This window comes from Myodes glareolus, chromosome 14, assembly GCF_982192425.1.
Source record: "Myodes glareolus chromosome 14, mMyoGla1.1, whole genome shotgun sequence".
Classification (NCBI taxonomy): Eukaryota; Metazoa; Chordata; class Mammalia; order Rodentia; family Cricetidae; genus Myodes; species Myodes glareolus.
In genome coordinates, this window is record NC_142039.1 from 64,094,586 (window position 1) to 64,108,094 (window position 13,509).

Consider the following 13,509-nt stretch of genomic DNA (forward strand, 5'->3'; position numbering starts at 1 on the left):
GTGTTCAGGAGGCCCACCAAACCCAGGTCTTTCCAAAAATACATCATCCTGCCCACAGCAAGAAGCTGAGGCAGCCACCAAATGGAAGCCCCATGCTTATGACTGTGAGGATCATTAGGGCCAGGAGGCACCCCAAAACAGCATAGAGCTTCAGTGCTTGTCTCTGGGCCTTGTCTGTGTTGGATCCATCCCCTCCACTCCCCCTGAGGTCTGTGTCAATCCACAGGGGCCATTCCATTGCCAACTGAGAACCCCAGCTGCCCTGGGCAGCGTCCAAATGTTAAGCTGCTTTTAGAAAAGTGGGGATTCATCCCTGGGCAGAAGGGATTTAGCCAGAATTGGGCGCCATTTAGAAAAGATTACACCCTAATTGCCCTAGTGTCAGCAGGCAGCCTCCTGCCAGCTGAGCCCTGGGACTGGCAGAAGTCCCTAGAGATCCTGGCTTCCCTATCTAAAGACACAGAGTCCAGCACTGGGGCCTGGGGACCAGCCGTCATCTTCCACAGCAGCTGGTTCAACACAGGACTTCCATTTGGTGGCTTGTGGTCAGGACAGAGGGAGGGGCCTAGAGGTCCGATGGGCAGCTTCCAGCTCACATCTGTTCTGGGCTAGCGGAAGACAACTTAACAGGCAGGCAGAGCAGCCTGGACCACACCAGGCTACAGACCACACAGGTACATGTAGCAGCAGCCTACTTTTCTTACTATCTCTACCCTCACCGCATTCCTTCACCTCTCTAGTCTGTTTTAGCAAGAGAAATCAGAGAGGCTCATGGTCAGAAAATGAGAAGAGAATCGCAAGTATAGGCCATCTCCACCCAGGCCCTGGAGGGTTTTTCACCACAGGACCAATAACAAGAAAAGAACCCACAGAGAGTTGAGAGACATCACAAGCTGAAAAGACAGATGTGCTTAGTTTTCTGTTCTGAAGGTTCTAGATGGTGGTTAGCCCTGTGGACAACACTGCAGCACTGTAGCATTGTGCCTGGGTGCACATCCAACCCTGGTCCTCTATGGGAAGGTCCCTGCCATGAGGGACTTGCATGTCCTGAAGTGATATCATTAGGTTCAGACTAATGCTGGGATTATGTGTCCTGAAAGTTAGACTGCCCACAGCTGTCTGATCTCCCATCCCAGCTTGGAGACCTTGGCTTTGTCATGCCTTGGTCTTGTCAAGTCACCCTGGGGAGCCTTCCATTCCTATTCCATTTCTATTCATGCTGTCATATGACCCTCACACACTGTCATCCTGGACATCCTCTTTTGGAGATTACCACAGGCTATGTCATTGTCTCCTTTAGCTTAACTAGCTTGTAGCCCACAATACAGCACTGCCGAGAGGCAGGGTCTAATGGGAGATTTAATGGTCACAAGAGGGATCCTTCATGAATGATGAAGCACACACACCCTCTGCTTTCCACCATAAATTGAGCAGCATGAGTCCCTCAGCAGAGGACCAGCAAGTGCAGGTGCTACACTCTTGGACATCTCAGCCTCCAGAACCATATGCTCAAACAAACCCTTTTCTTTAGATATTATCTTATAGTAATAGAAAGAGGACTAAGATGCAGTCCAACTATAATAGTAAGAACTCTGGCTGCAGCTGCAGCCATAATGCAAACCACAGCTGATGTCAGGGGTCATCCTTACAACCCTTCAACAAGAATTTAAAGTATGGGGCTATACGTAGGGTACTTAAAGGAGGGGAGACCCTAAGGAAGGGTGCAGACAAGCTTAAGTCACCAAACCAAGATGACTTCTTGGAGGAGTAGGGGAGAGGCCTCCCCCTCACTCACCCGGGGCATATCTGAAAGCAGGGTGGTTTTCAGATTCCAGCTAAGAGGTAGGGAGAAAGGTGACCCATGGTGAAAACTGAGGCACAGTCAGAGGATGAGGAGAAAGGCAGGATGGCCAAGAGCAGCTGTGCAAGAAGCCTCAGGCATAAGACAGGACACCATGTCACAGGAAACCTGAGATGATCTGGTCTGGAGTTCACAGTGCCACCCAAATAATGAAAGATTCTTATGCAAGCGTACATACAACTGCCCAGTGTAAAGAGGGGCAGATACAGAAGGAGAAGTCAATTGTCTCAGAGTGGCTGGGACCTAGGACTTCAATGAGGATGAGATAAGGAGCCAGGCAAGGGGCAGGGAAGAAGTCCCAGAGGAAGGTGGTGACAGCAGACAGCAGGCACTCCAGAAAGATGGGGTTGACGCTGAAATTCTAAGAGAAGCATCTGACTCAAATGCATAGTAATCTGACACCCTTGAGGAGGGACCAGCATCAGCTCCTACTTATGTGAACGCCCAAGAAGACCTTGAGTCCAGCAGCTGATCCCTCCCTTAATGGCTGTCTTGATCAAAATGCACATGGCTCAGACAATAGGCTGCTTATAGGAGTGAGGGCCATCCTGGGCTGGGCTTAGGCAGAAAGAAAATGACACAGAAACATGTTGTGGACAGATTTAGAAACAAGAGTATGGGGACAGGCTAGAAGAGAAATTAACACTCACTGCCTATGAAAAAACCTATCCATTCTCTACTGAGGGAAATTCTACTACTTTTTCTCAAGATTAAAAACCAAACAAGACTATCATTAATTAGCAGTGACCAAGGGTAACCCCACCATTCCAGGGACTGGCAAGCCTCAGCTAGGAGGCAGGAAGAGGGCGACCTTGGCCTGCGTTACACACATGTTCCTAAAATTCACTACATTGCACATAAAGAAAATCTAGAGGACTGAAGTGGAAGACGGACTGAGATATACCATAAAAACAAATAAAGCGGGGCTGGGATGATAGCCCAGCAAGTAACAGCACTGCCATCAAGTCTGATGACCTGCGTTTGATTCTTACAACCCATACGATAGAAATAGGACTGACTCCCATAAGTTGTCCTCTGATCTCCAAGCACACAGGCATGACAGAGGGGTGTGTGTGTGTGTGTGTGTGTGTGTGTGTGTCTACAAAATTAGAAAGTGAAAAAAAAACATAAAGAGTAGATGGGTCAGTGGGTAAGAGTGCTTACCATGCAAACTTGAAGATATGAGTTCGAATCCCAACAACCCACATAAAAAGCCAGGCATAGCAATGCATTCTGTAACCCCAATGATGGGTGGAAGTAGAATAAAGCAGAGGTAGAAGGGCCACTGTGGCTTGCTGGTCACCAGCCTAGCTCCGGGTTCAGTGGGAGACCAAGGAATAAGGTGAGAAAAGAACACTCAGTGTCTTCCTCTGGCCTTGCACAAGTGCAGAGTTGCAGACACCACACATATATTCCTCCTCCTTCCCTTCTTTCATACACACATATATATACTAATTTAAAAAGGCAGAAGTCCAATAAAGTGGCTAATGTACTGTTAAAATAACATTGCATTAACAAAAGAAAAATCACACAGTTCAATGGAACAAAACAGGGGATCCAGAAAGAGAGCCACACAAATAGTACCAACTGATGTCTGACAAGGAGCAAAGGCAATTAGCCATGCCAAACCAACTGGTCACCAGTACTCGCACACAGCCCCAAACTCTTCAGAAAAGTTCATTCAAAATAGACTAGAGATTCATATGAAAACTACAGAACTATAAAAGTAACTAAAAGAAAAGAACCATCTATATATCCTCGGTTTGGTTATAAAGTTCAAAACACTAGAAACACGATCCACACACAGCATAAAATAGAAAAGACTGTCTATCAAAGATACTACTAAGATAATGAAAAGACCAGTATGGTCTGGGACTTATATTGAAAACAGCTAAGTGCCTGCTGTAATACTAAGCTGGGGGCACCACTCCAGCTCTCTATCACCCCTATATTGAAGAAGTCTGGGATGATTGGAAGACCCTGGTCTGGCAGTTGCCCTGACTTGGACTCCAACTCCCAGCCTGCCAAGCGGTGACTGGTGCCAAGGACCAGTCCCCCAGGCTATTTAAGCTTGTGCCTGAAAGAAGAATACTTGGTTTTTGGGTTTGCGTGGATCTCCTCTGTCTCTCTCTCCCTTGCCATGCTCTCCCGGCCACCCGAGAGTGCAGCATTTATTAAACATGGGCATTTTAATCTGGCTTATCTGGTTTGATTGGATTTCTTTGTGCTGGCGGAGCAGCTTGTCTTAGGAAATATTTCTAACACTTGCTATGGCTACACATATAAGATCACTTACAACTGAAATATAAGAAAGCTAGCAACTGGATTAAAAATGACTAAAACACCAGGAAAAATCAAATCATACTGATGGCAAAGGAGCATATGAAAAATGCCCTGGGTTCCAACCTCAACATGGCAAAATAATAATGATGAAATAAAAGGGTGAAAAGAGGCCCGGGGCCATGCATCCTCAGAGAACTGCAAATTAACAGTAGTCACATCCCACGACGCACGCATTAATACAGCCAATAGTCAACAGCAGCAGGGAAAGCTACCAAGAATGGGGGCAGCAGGAGCTCTCAGTTACTGCTGATGGAAATACCAAATGGACAAGCAGGTTGGAAGACAGTTTTGCCTTTTACACAGCTAAACAGTTTAAACCTCACTCACATATTTACCCAAATGATTTGAAAACATGTCTGCGGTAGCTTTATTCACAATTTTAAAAAGTAAAGCAACCAAAATACCCTTCAAAGGGTGAATATTAGTCAAACGTAGGGAAAGGTGAAGACACAGATGAATCTTACATGGTTCAAATTGTATGGCATTCTGATAAAAAAAAAATTATACAGATGTTAAAAAGATCAGTGATTGGCGGTAACTTGGTAGAGGTGAAGGTGAATTGCAAAGGATACGTTTTCAAGGTAGTAAGTCGTACTGTATGACACTGGAAGGGTATACACACTCACACACACACACACACACACACACACGTCAGCTTTCTGAGACAGTGTCTCATGTGCCAATGAGTAAATCCGAATATATGCAAATATTTTTAAAAATTATATTGGGGATCCCAGGATGGAAAGCAGAATGTGGCCAAATAACCTAAACTGCAAATGAGGGGTACAGAAACATCACGATGGGGTAAGTAACTGTGGGAAAAAGTGAAATCTGTAAAATTAAAGGCAAAAGGTTGATGAAGTAGCCTACTGGAGCACAAATGTACCATCTGGACACATGTGAACTAGGATCAGTAGTTACAGTGTGACAGATGGTGGGTGCCAGGTGTCTCACTGCTGGAGTAGGAGCTTCCAGATAAGCAGGTGGTGAGAATGACCCACGTGCTGACAGATGAAGCTGGATGCAGACATATGAACTCATAGCTGCAGACATGTGTGTACTTGCTCTGCAGTTGAACAGGCCTGGCACTAGCCATACAATGAGCAACTAGATCTTTGTTTCTAGAACCTCTCTCATCTAAAGTATCTAGAGCTTCTTGGGAGAAATGGCTGCTTCCAGGACTAAACACAACTTTACAAGATGCTAGAGAGAGATGGCTCAGTCGGTAAGGTTCCCGCTGCTCCAGTGAGGTCAAAGCAAAGGCACCTGTATAAAAGGCACCAGCACTAGGGAGGCGGGGACAGGAGGATGGTGGGGAGGGCCCTGCTGGTCAGTCAGGAGAGACAAATCAATGAACTGTAGGTTCACTGAAAAATCCTTTTCCAAAAACTGGTGGGGAGCAACTGAAGAAAACATCCAACATGACCTCTGGCCATTACACATATGTGCACCTTGCACCTGCATACTAACTTCCCCACTACACACACAAAATGCTTAATAACAAAAAAATAAGTCACAATAATAGAGTGTGTCAGGATCATAGGAAGCAAAGCTAGAGAAGTTTTTTCAGTCAAAGTAAGTGTTATTACATCCAAAGAATAAAGTAAAAGTCTAATATATCTTATACACACAAAATAATAAAAGGGTGAGAGCAAAGGAGAAGTCTATGTAAAACTACCCCAAACATTCTGCTGACTTCCAGAGAACACTGAGCGGAAAAGAGGGACAGGAGCGACTTTAATGCAGAGAAATCTACAGGAGTGATACATGACTCACTGGCTCAAAACCTCATGTTGGTTTGTTTGTGGTTTTTTGGTTCACATTACCTGGTTTTGACAAGTACATAAAATCATTTTTATACCATTCAGTGTCATACAGAACAGTTTCACCATCTTGAAAACAGTCCCTTGAACTTCACTCCCTGCCCACCCCTGAGTCTCCGCCAGGTGATTACCGTCAACAACAGCCATGAAGAAGCAGACATGACGAGACTGTTCTCCTATGAACCCGTAATTCAAACCTACTCAAAAAAAAGTCAAATAACAAATGTCACCAGTGACTTTCTACAAAACACCTGACTAATCTTCCTTAAAATTGTCAAAGTCACCAAAATTAATGAATGTCTGACAGACTGTTACACCTTCAAGTAGCCTGAGACTACACGGTGACCAAACATAATGTGGTATCCCAGATGAGACCCTGGGGTAGAAGTAGGACACCAGGTAAAAGAAAGACAACCTAGCTACAGCAAAGGCTTTACGATAACTGAGATTGGTTCATCAACTTTAGCAAATGTATCACGCTAATGTACTACATGAATGAGAGGGACCAAAACTCTCTGGACTATGGGCAATTTTTCTATAAATCTAGAAGGTCCTAAAGTTAAAAAAAAAATGGTTATTTGAGAGGGTTTCTCTGTGTAGCCCTGGATGTCCTGGAAGACACTTTGTAGACCAGGCTGACCTTGAACTCAGAGATCCACCTGCCTCTGCCTCCTGGGTGCTGGGATTAAAGGTGTGCGCCACCAGCGCCTAGTCAGTGATTTATTTTTTAATTAATGATAAAAAAGGCAGTACACAGTTTGGCAGAGTCAATGGTTAACACACAGAAACTCTGACACAGGACACTTGGTTTTAACAAGGTGTGAGGGGCTGGTGTGATGTGGCATCATAGGCTGGCAGCTCTGGAGCCTCTGTCAGGTGGTGAGAGGCAGATTTTGCACTTGCTCCAGGAAGTGTCCAATCAGATGTGCAAGTGTGTTCTCATATGGCTCAGGTCTCACAGGTGCCCTGTGTTCACTAGTGTTATTTCAGACAGGGTGTTAAGTTCGCTTGGCCTTGAACTTGCTTCTGGAGATAACTTTGATCTTTTGATCTTCCTGCCTCCACTTCACAAGAGCTGGGACTACAGGTATGCACCATCACACACCCTGTTGATCTGGCACTGAGGATCAAACCCAGGGACTCAGGCATGCTGGTCAAGCACTCTACCAACTTAGCTATATCTCCAACTCCTCTGGTGTTTTTCACAAATGAAATTACATACAGGCAAAGGCAAAATTCCCATTATTCTCATATCTTTTCTCCACATGCCAACTACTTTGGAACAAATAACTCTAGAAATCTCAATTAAGCCAAGGTAGAAAAAAATTAAGTGCTGCTCAGACAGACATTTAGGAATTATTAGGTTTCAGGTGTAAAAACCCTGTAGGAAAATACTCCTTATTTTCTCAACAGAGCCACTGCTTCAGAAGTAACAGGGCAAGATGAACTGAGGCAAAGAAGCGAGACTGGCCGCAGCCAGAAACTGCATGGGCAGCAGGAGCAGGGATGGGTCGGCCCACTGCATCCTTCACCTTACTTTTGTTTTGCTTAAAACTAACTCCACAGCCTGGCATGGTGGTGCACGCCTTTAATCCCAACAAGAAGGAAGGAAGGAAGGAAGGAAGGAAGGAAGGAAGGAAGGAAGGAAGGAAGGAAGGAAGGAAGGAAGGAAGACTGTGACAGACGCACCATGGTGCCCCCAGACCAGTGTCTGTCACGCAGTCATGGGAAGAGGAACCAGCAGGGAGAAACAGCCACTGCTCCCTCGGTGCTCAGGTTCTCTAACAGACCATGGCTGCTCTGCTCTATATTCTGAAGCTCCTAAAACACAATTTTAAACCAGAAATTTCTAAAGAGTGAAGCAGCCCTCCACACCTGCTCTCTTCAATGCCACTGTCCACCTGAGCAAGGGGACACACGGCTTCAGGGAAGTTGAGGAGCCCTGGCCCTGAGCCTCCACCTCTGTCCACCTCCAGGCTTGGTCTAGAGAGGAAGAAAAGCAGCCACACAACCTTCTGTTTCAAGAGTGGACTTGAGGAACTGCTTTGAACACTAAACCAGAAGGGGCCTGGAGCCCAAACCTCACCTATCTGAGCTTCCATGATCATGAGTCTCTCTCACATGCTGCCATCACAACATGGCAGAGAATGCCAAGAAGAAATGAAATCATTCTTTACCCTACAGGCAGAACAGCCTGTCATCAAGTCCACATATGGGGGTGGGGGTGGGGGGACTGAATAGTGGGAGTGCTGCCCCAATTGGCAAGAACATATCTATTTTCCACACTCAAATAAAGACCTAGGTCCCTAAGTAGACCCAACAGGAATGCCACATGAACCTGAGCCAGGACTCTTGCTGAGGTGACTGCTCAGACCTAAGGGAAAGACAGTGACCATTCAAGTGTTCCTAGTGTGCCAGATTGTAGTGACAGGCACCATCATTAAGTCACTAAGGCCTAGACAAAGAAGTGGCTCATTTACGGCCACACAGTTCCTGAGAGCCCAGGCAGGGTCACAAAACACCCCTCCGGCATCACAGGACTAGGCACCACAGGCAACTAGCCTCCTCTTTTGCTCAGGCAATGCCTGGCTTCTCTGAGGCCTACTGATTTTCCCGAAACCTGTAGGCTCCTAGTGCTGGGCCTGGGCCTCCCTTTGGCTCCACCTGCTAAGCCTCAAAGTATGCTTGGCATCTCTGAAGACAGGCCTGCTCCATCACAGCTGTGCCAGCCCTGTGCCCAGTGGAAGGTAGCCAAGGCCACACCTCCACATGCTGGCAGGGCTGGCCTGGAGCAGCCATTGACATGCCTGGGGCAGAGACTCTGCCAGGTACAGGTGTCTAATTCCTGTGCCCCTCAGAACAGCAGGGTCTGATGTGGCAGTTAAAGGCATTGTTAAAAGTAGAAGAGCCCGCCTAGCAGTGGTGGCACATACCTTTAATCCCAGCACAGACGGATCTCTGGAGTTCAAGGCCAGCCTAGTCTACAGAACAAGTTCCAGGTCAGGCTCCAAAGCTACAGAGAAACCCTGTCTCGAAAAAACAAACAAATAAAAAAGTAGAAGAGCCCTATCAAATTCCTTCATGACCCCCCTGCCCAACATTTGGAGTTAGAAAGGCAGGCCCAGAAGAAGGGAGGTCACCCGGCAGTCACTGGAAGAAGTGGGACCACAAGGCCACTGTCTAGATGCCTATAGTTGCCTCTCTTCAACTGTCTCAAGGATTTGCAAGACTCTCAAGTCAATCACCTTCACACAAACAGTAGATTTACTGACACCCTACCTGGCCCCACAAAACACATTTGTGGCTCCTGGGCCTGCCCCTAATATCTGTCTGCTCAAGAAATTGATAAAAATACAGTGTGAGGATGTCAAGGGATAGGGGAACTCCTTACTCATTTAAAATGAAATCAGGACTTTCCCCACTCTGGAAGCAAACACTCCAGGAGGCTGGGCCTCGTTTTGGTAGGGCACCAATCTATACACCTTGAAGTGCATCATTCGTCACTCCTGCCTCAAGTGGGCAAGCGCTGGAAACAGCAGCTCAGGCAAGCCCAGAGTCAAAGGACCTGCCAGAAAGTGTCTAAGCTTGAGAGGAGAATGGAACTTCCAAGAAGAAGGGAGAAGAAGCAGGGTGGTCCCACAAACTGGTAAGGCTTGACATACAGGACATCCCTCAGAGGTGGCAAAGGGAAACATTCAAGCAAAGACAGACACAGGGACGACCTACATGTACCACAGTGAGGAGTTTGAGGCCTGAATGAGGTGGAGCTAGGCTGACAAAGCATTTACTGGGTGCCAGGTACTGTGCCCAGCCTGGCGCTGGATTCCACCCACATGGGCATGATGATGCATAGAACTCAGCACCGTCAGAAGTGACAAGCGACAGCAGTGAGGGTGTGTCCAGGCCTGTTCTTGGGCCAAGCCCAGTGGAGCAGAAACTGCTTCTGGGACTCTCTCATGACAGAGATGGGGAACCTGAACTCAGCCCATTCACCTACAGTAACCACCCTCTCTGCCACTCCAACATACCTTTTTGCCCAAAGCTACAGCTAAGGACACAGCGAGCTGTTTCATGGACACCCAGGACCATGAATACCATGGGGCTGGGAAATTCTCTATCCTATCATGATGAATAAGGAAAGAAGGCACAACATGACTTGGGGCAGATGTGGCCCTTACTGATTCATACACATACACATACACACACACACCAAACAGTAAAATGGACCATGGAACATCCACCCTACTTCCTGCCTCAGTCATCACCCAGGCCATGGCTGTCAGCAGGACCTAGCCATTCAACCAGAAATAAAGACAGCAGGGCCAACACTGAGTCGGCTCACCTACCACAAGCCTCTCCTTAGCTCTGGTCATAAATCCTTTCACCAGGGTCAGTCAGCTTCCTCACCTCAAAGACTTTCATCGTTAAATGCAGGCAGGAGTACAAGCAACTCAACCATGACATGACTTGTTAGCTAGTAAACCTACCACAGCTAGAGGAACAAACAATTAAAATGGCTCACCTCTCTATAGGAGAAAACTTCCCCCACACACTGTCTCCTTAAATCTTGATTTGTTTTTTAAATAGCAGTTAGTATCTTCAAATACAATACTGACCAAAATTAAGGAGTTTGACAAGGGCTTGCTCTGGCATGGGTATGAGGAACAAACACAATGTTGACAGGAGGCAAATTGGCACAAACTTCTTGCTAACACCCTCTAAAGCTGAGGCACTCTTCTAGACTCTACTAGGAACTTCTGGAAGAAACCTTATGTCACCTTACCAAAGGGAGAGGAGCAGTCTGTCCAAGCCTATATAGCCCAAGTGGGGACGAGCCAAGGGGTGGCATTACGCTAAACAGATACCCAAGGAGCACCAGAGTACATATCACACACATTCCTCACCTCCTAAGGGCTTTCCCTCCAGATAAAGACAAAGCTGTCTTTATCTGGTTCTTCACCGACTGTGCAAAGAGTTGACAGATGGAAGTCACCGAGGTGGGGACCGGATAGGTCACCAACAGCCTGTTTTCACAGCAAATACTATTGAAGGAAAGCTGTTCATTCAGAAGAGAATAGTGGGCTCCCAGGAAGTGGCATTCTACCAGAAGTGGGAAGGCAACCCATGCATCTGTGCAAAGGGAGTGGCACTATAATTAACAGTTGCTACCTGCCTGGAGGTCCAAGGAAGGGGGAGGGGAGCCCCAGACAGAAGACCAGACGTGGGATGAGAGCACACCCACTCCGGGTTTTCACAGCGCCAACCTTCATCTGTCACATCACTTGACCCCAAGGGAAGGGTGCCCGTTCTACTAGTACTCTTGTTGGTCCACTGCCTGTGGAGCCTGGCCTAGGAAAGTTACTGAAGTCCTCTGACAGAAAGTGGATTCGAGGTTCTATGTGAGGACCCAATTCCTGCCCACCCAAAGAAGCAGTTGCTTCCGATACTCACCCAGCCCTGCTCGACCCAGACCTTAAAGACTCCCCAGAAAAGTAAGAGAAGCTCTGAAGCTCTGGAGTTCAGGGCTATCCAAGGCTGGCTGGGAGCAGAAGTACCAGAGAAGATGAGCCTGTGACCAATATCCAAGGCTAGAACTGAGTCTGATAGGGAAAGAAGCGGTTCAGATAAGCCAACAAGCTACCTGCTTGACCCAATCAATGCCAGGCCTTTCCTAAACTGAATACTAAGAGCAATACTTCTGGGTTGGCAAAGCTACACCTCTATTTTGCAGAGGTAGAAGCTAAGGCTTAGGGAGAGCTTGTGCCCATGGCCTCATCATAAGCAGCAGGGAACAGTTGGTCCAAACTCAAATGCATCCTTCTCCCAAAAAGCATTTCTCCACAGTCTTCAGAACGAGTCAAGAGGATGGGAGACACTAAGACTTAAATCATCCTTAATAAAGCCTCCCCGGGTCCTTTGGCCGACTTGGGGGATCTAATCTGTCTCCCCACAGTGGGATGACACAAAGCATGTTTCCTACAGGAGCACAGACCACGATGCCAGGCAGGACCCAAGAGGCAGAGCAAGCCAGGAAGTGGTGGATGAAAGCCGTGTATCCCAGCGGTGGAAGCACCATTAATGAGATGAGAAAAATAGCTGAGCCAGCGCTAAGTCACAGATGGGATGGATACCTGGAAATCCAGCCTGTCAAGGGTCACAGGCAACCTGGAGCCACGACTCACTCTGCCCTGTATCCATCCCTTCACAGCCGCAGGCAGTCATGAAAGCAGATGAAATGTAGAGGGGAAGTGATTTGCTTGAAGGTGACAAACAGTGGCCAACCAGACCCAGGCCCAGGCTCAGCCTTTCCCAGAGGGTCAACCTTGCATCGATAGCCTCAGCTGTAAGCGCATCATCTGCTTGCCCCCCATCTACACAGACACACCCAAGGCAACAACGACCACAGCAGAACACCAGACGTTAACGAAAGGGCCACCAAGGCCTGCAGAGAAAACTAGCGGGTGCGTGGGGCTGCAGCAAGTCTGGACCCCCTCAGCCAGGCATTGACAGCCGGAGGAGGCCGAGCTCGTTCACTCCCCCCTCCCCTGGCCTGGGCCGCAAATCTGGGTTCCCTGCCCCACCCCTGGTACCTCCCACCGCTGGGCAGGGTGACCTCAGCGCCCCAGGCGGGGGTCGCAGCCGGCCACTTACTTCTTTGAGCTGCTCCATCTCGCTGCGGATGGCCTCATAGTCCACCTCGAGCTCCTCGAACTGCAGCTTGAGCTGGTGCTTCTCCTCGAGCACTGCCAGCCCATACTCGGCCGCCTGGATCTTCTCACGCGTGGTCTCGGCCAGTTCGTGGGACAGCCGCTTCACCTCGGCGCGCAGCCACTCGGGCTGTGCCTCCATCACGAGATGTGCGTACTCCTCCTCCTCCGACGGCGCGGACATGGTGGCCGCGCGCCGAGGCCGGCTCCCACCTTGGCTCCCACAAGCCGGGCCCTCTTAGCTGCCGCCGCCGCCGCCGCCGCCCAGCCCCGACGGCCGCCCGCGCCGCCGCACTGCTCCTCCTTGACGCGCGGGGAACACTGGGGGCTGCAGTCCCACTGCGCATGGACTACACAACCCGTTGTCCCTTACACCGGCCTGGTCTGCGGCTGTGATTGGTCTAAATATCAAGGGGGCGGGATCCTAGCAAGATGCAAGCCTATGTCTCCTTAGCATTGTGGGAGATGTGGGAGATGTAGTCCTGCTTCGCCCTCACGCCTTGGCCCGTTGTGCGCCGCGCCCGCTTGGCTCCAGTCGGTGATTGGCCGGCGCCGCTGACGTGACAGAAGTAGGGGTGCCAACGACCCGAGCCCAGGGACCCGGCAGCCACCCGGAGAACCTCCAGCCTCGCCCTCCCTGCCTTTGTAGAATAAGGCGAGCCGAGCTGTGGATATCACTACTAAGATTCGTGTCCTACAACGTCAGAGCATCGCTTGTGAAACTGTGGCGCGCACTTTGTGCGGGATTTGAATGACTTGTGGCGCGCCACGGGCA

The 13,509-nt window shown here is 48.7% G+C and overlaps 1 protein-coding gene across 2 annotated transcripts in view; it reads right to left on the reverse strand.

The window, feature by feature from the left end:
• Positions 1-13,025, reverse strand: part of Bicd2 (BICD cargo adaptor 2) — a 48,747-nt gene extending 35,722 nt beyond the window's left edge. For both annotated transcript variants that reach the window (XM_048432984.3, XM_048432983.3), the window contains exon 1: positions 12,679-13,025. In XM_048432984.3, the coding sequence (XP_048288941.1) occupies positions 12,679-12,918 (240 nt within the window). In that variant the 5' untranslated portion in view covers positions 12,919-13,025. The remainder of the gene's footprint in view (positions 1-12,678) is intronic.
• Between the last annotated feature and the right edge of the window lie 484 nt (positions 13,026-13,509).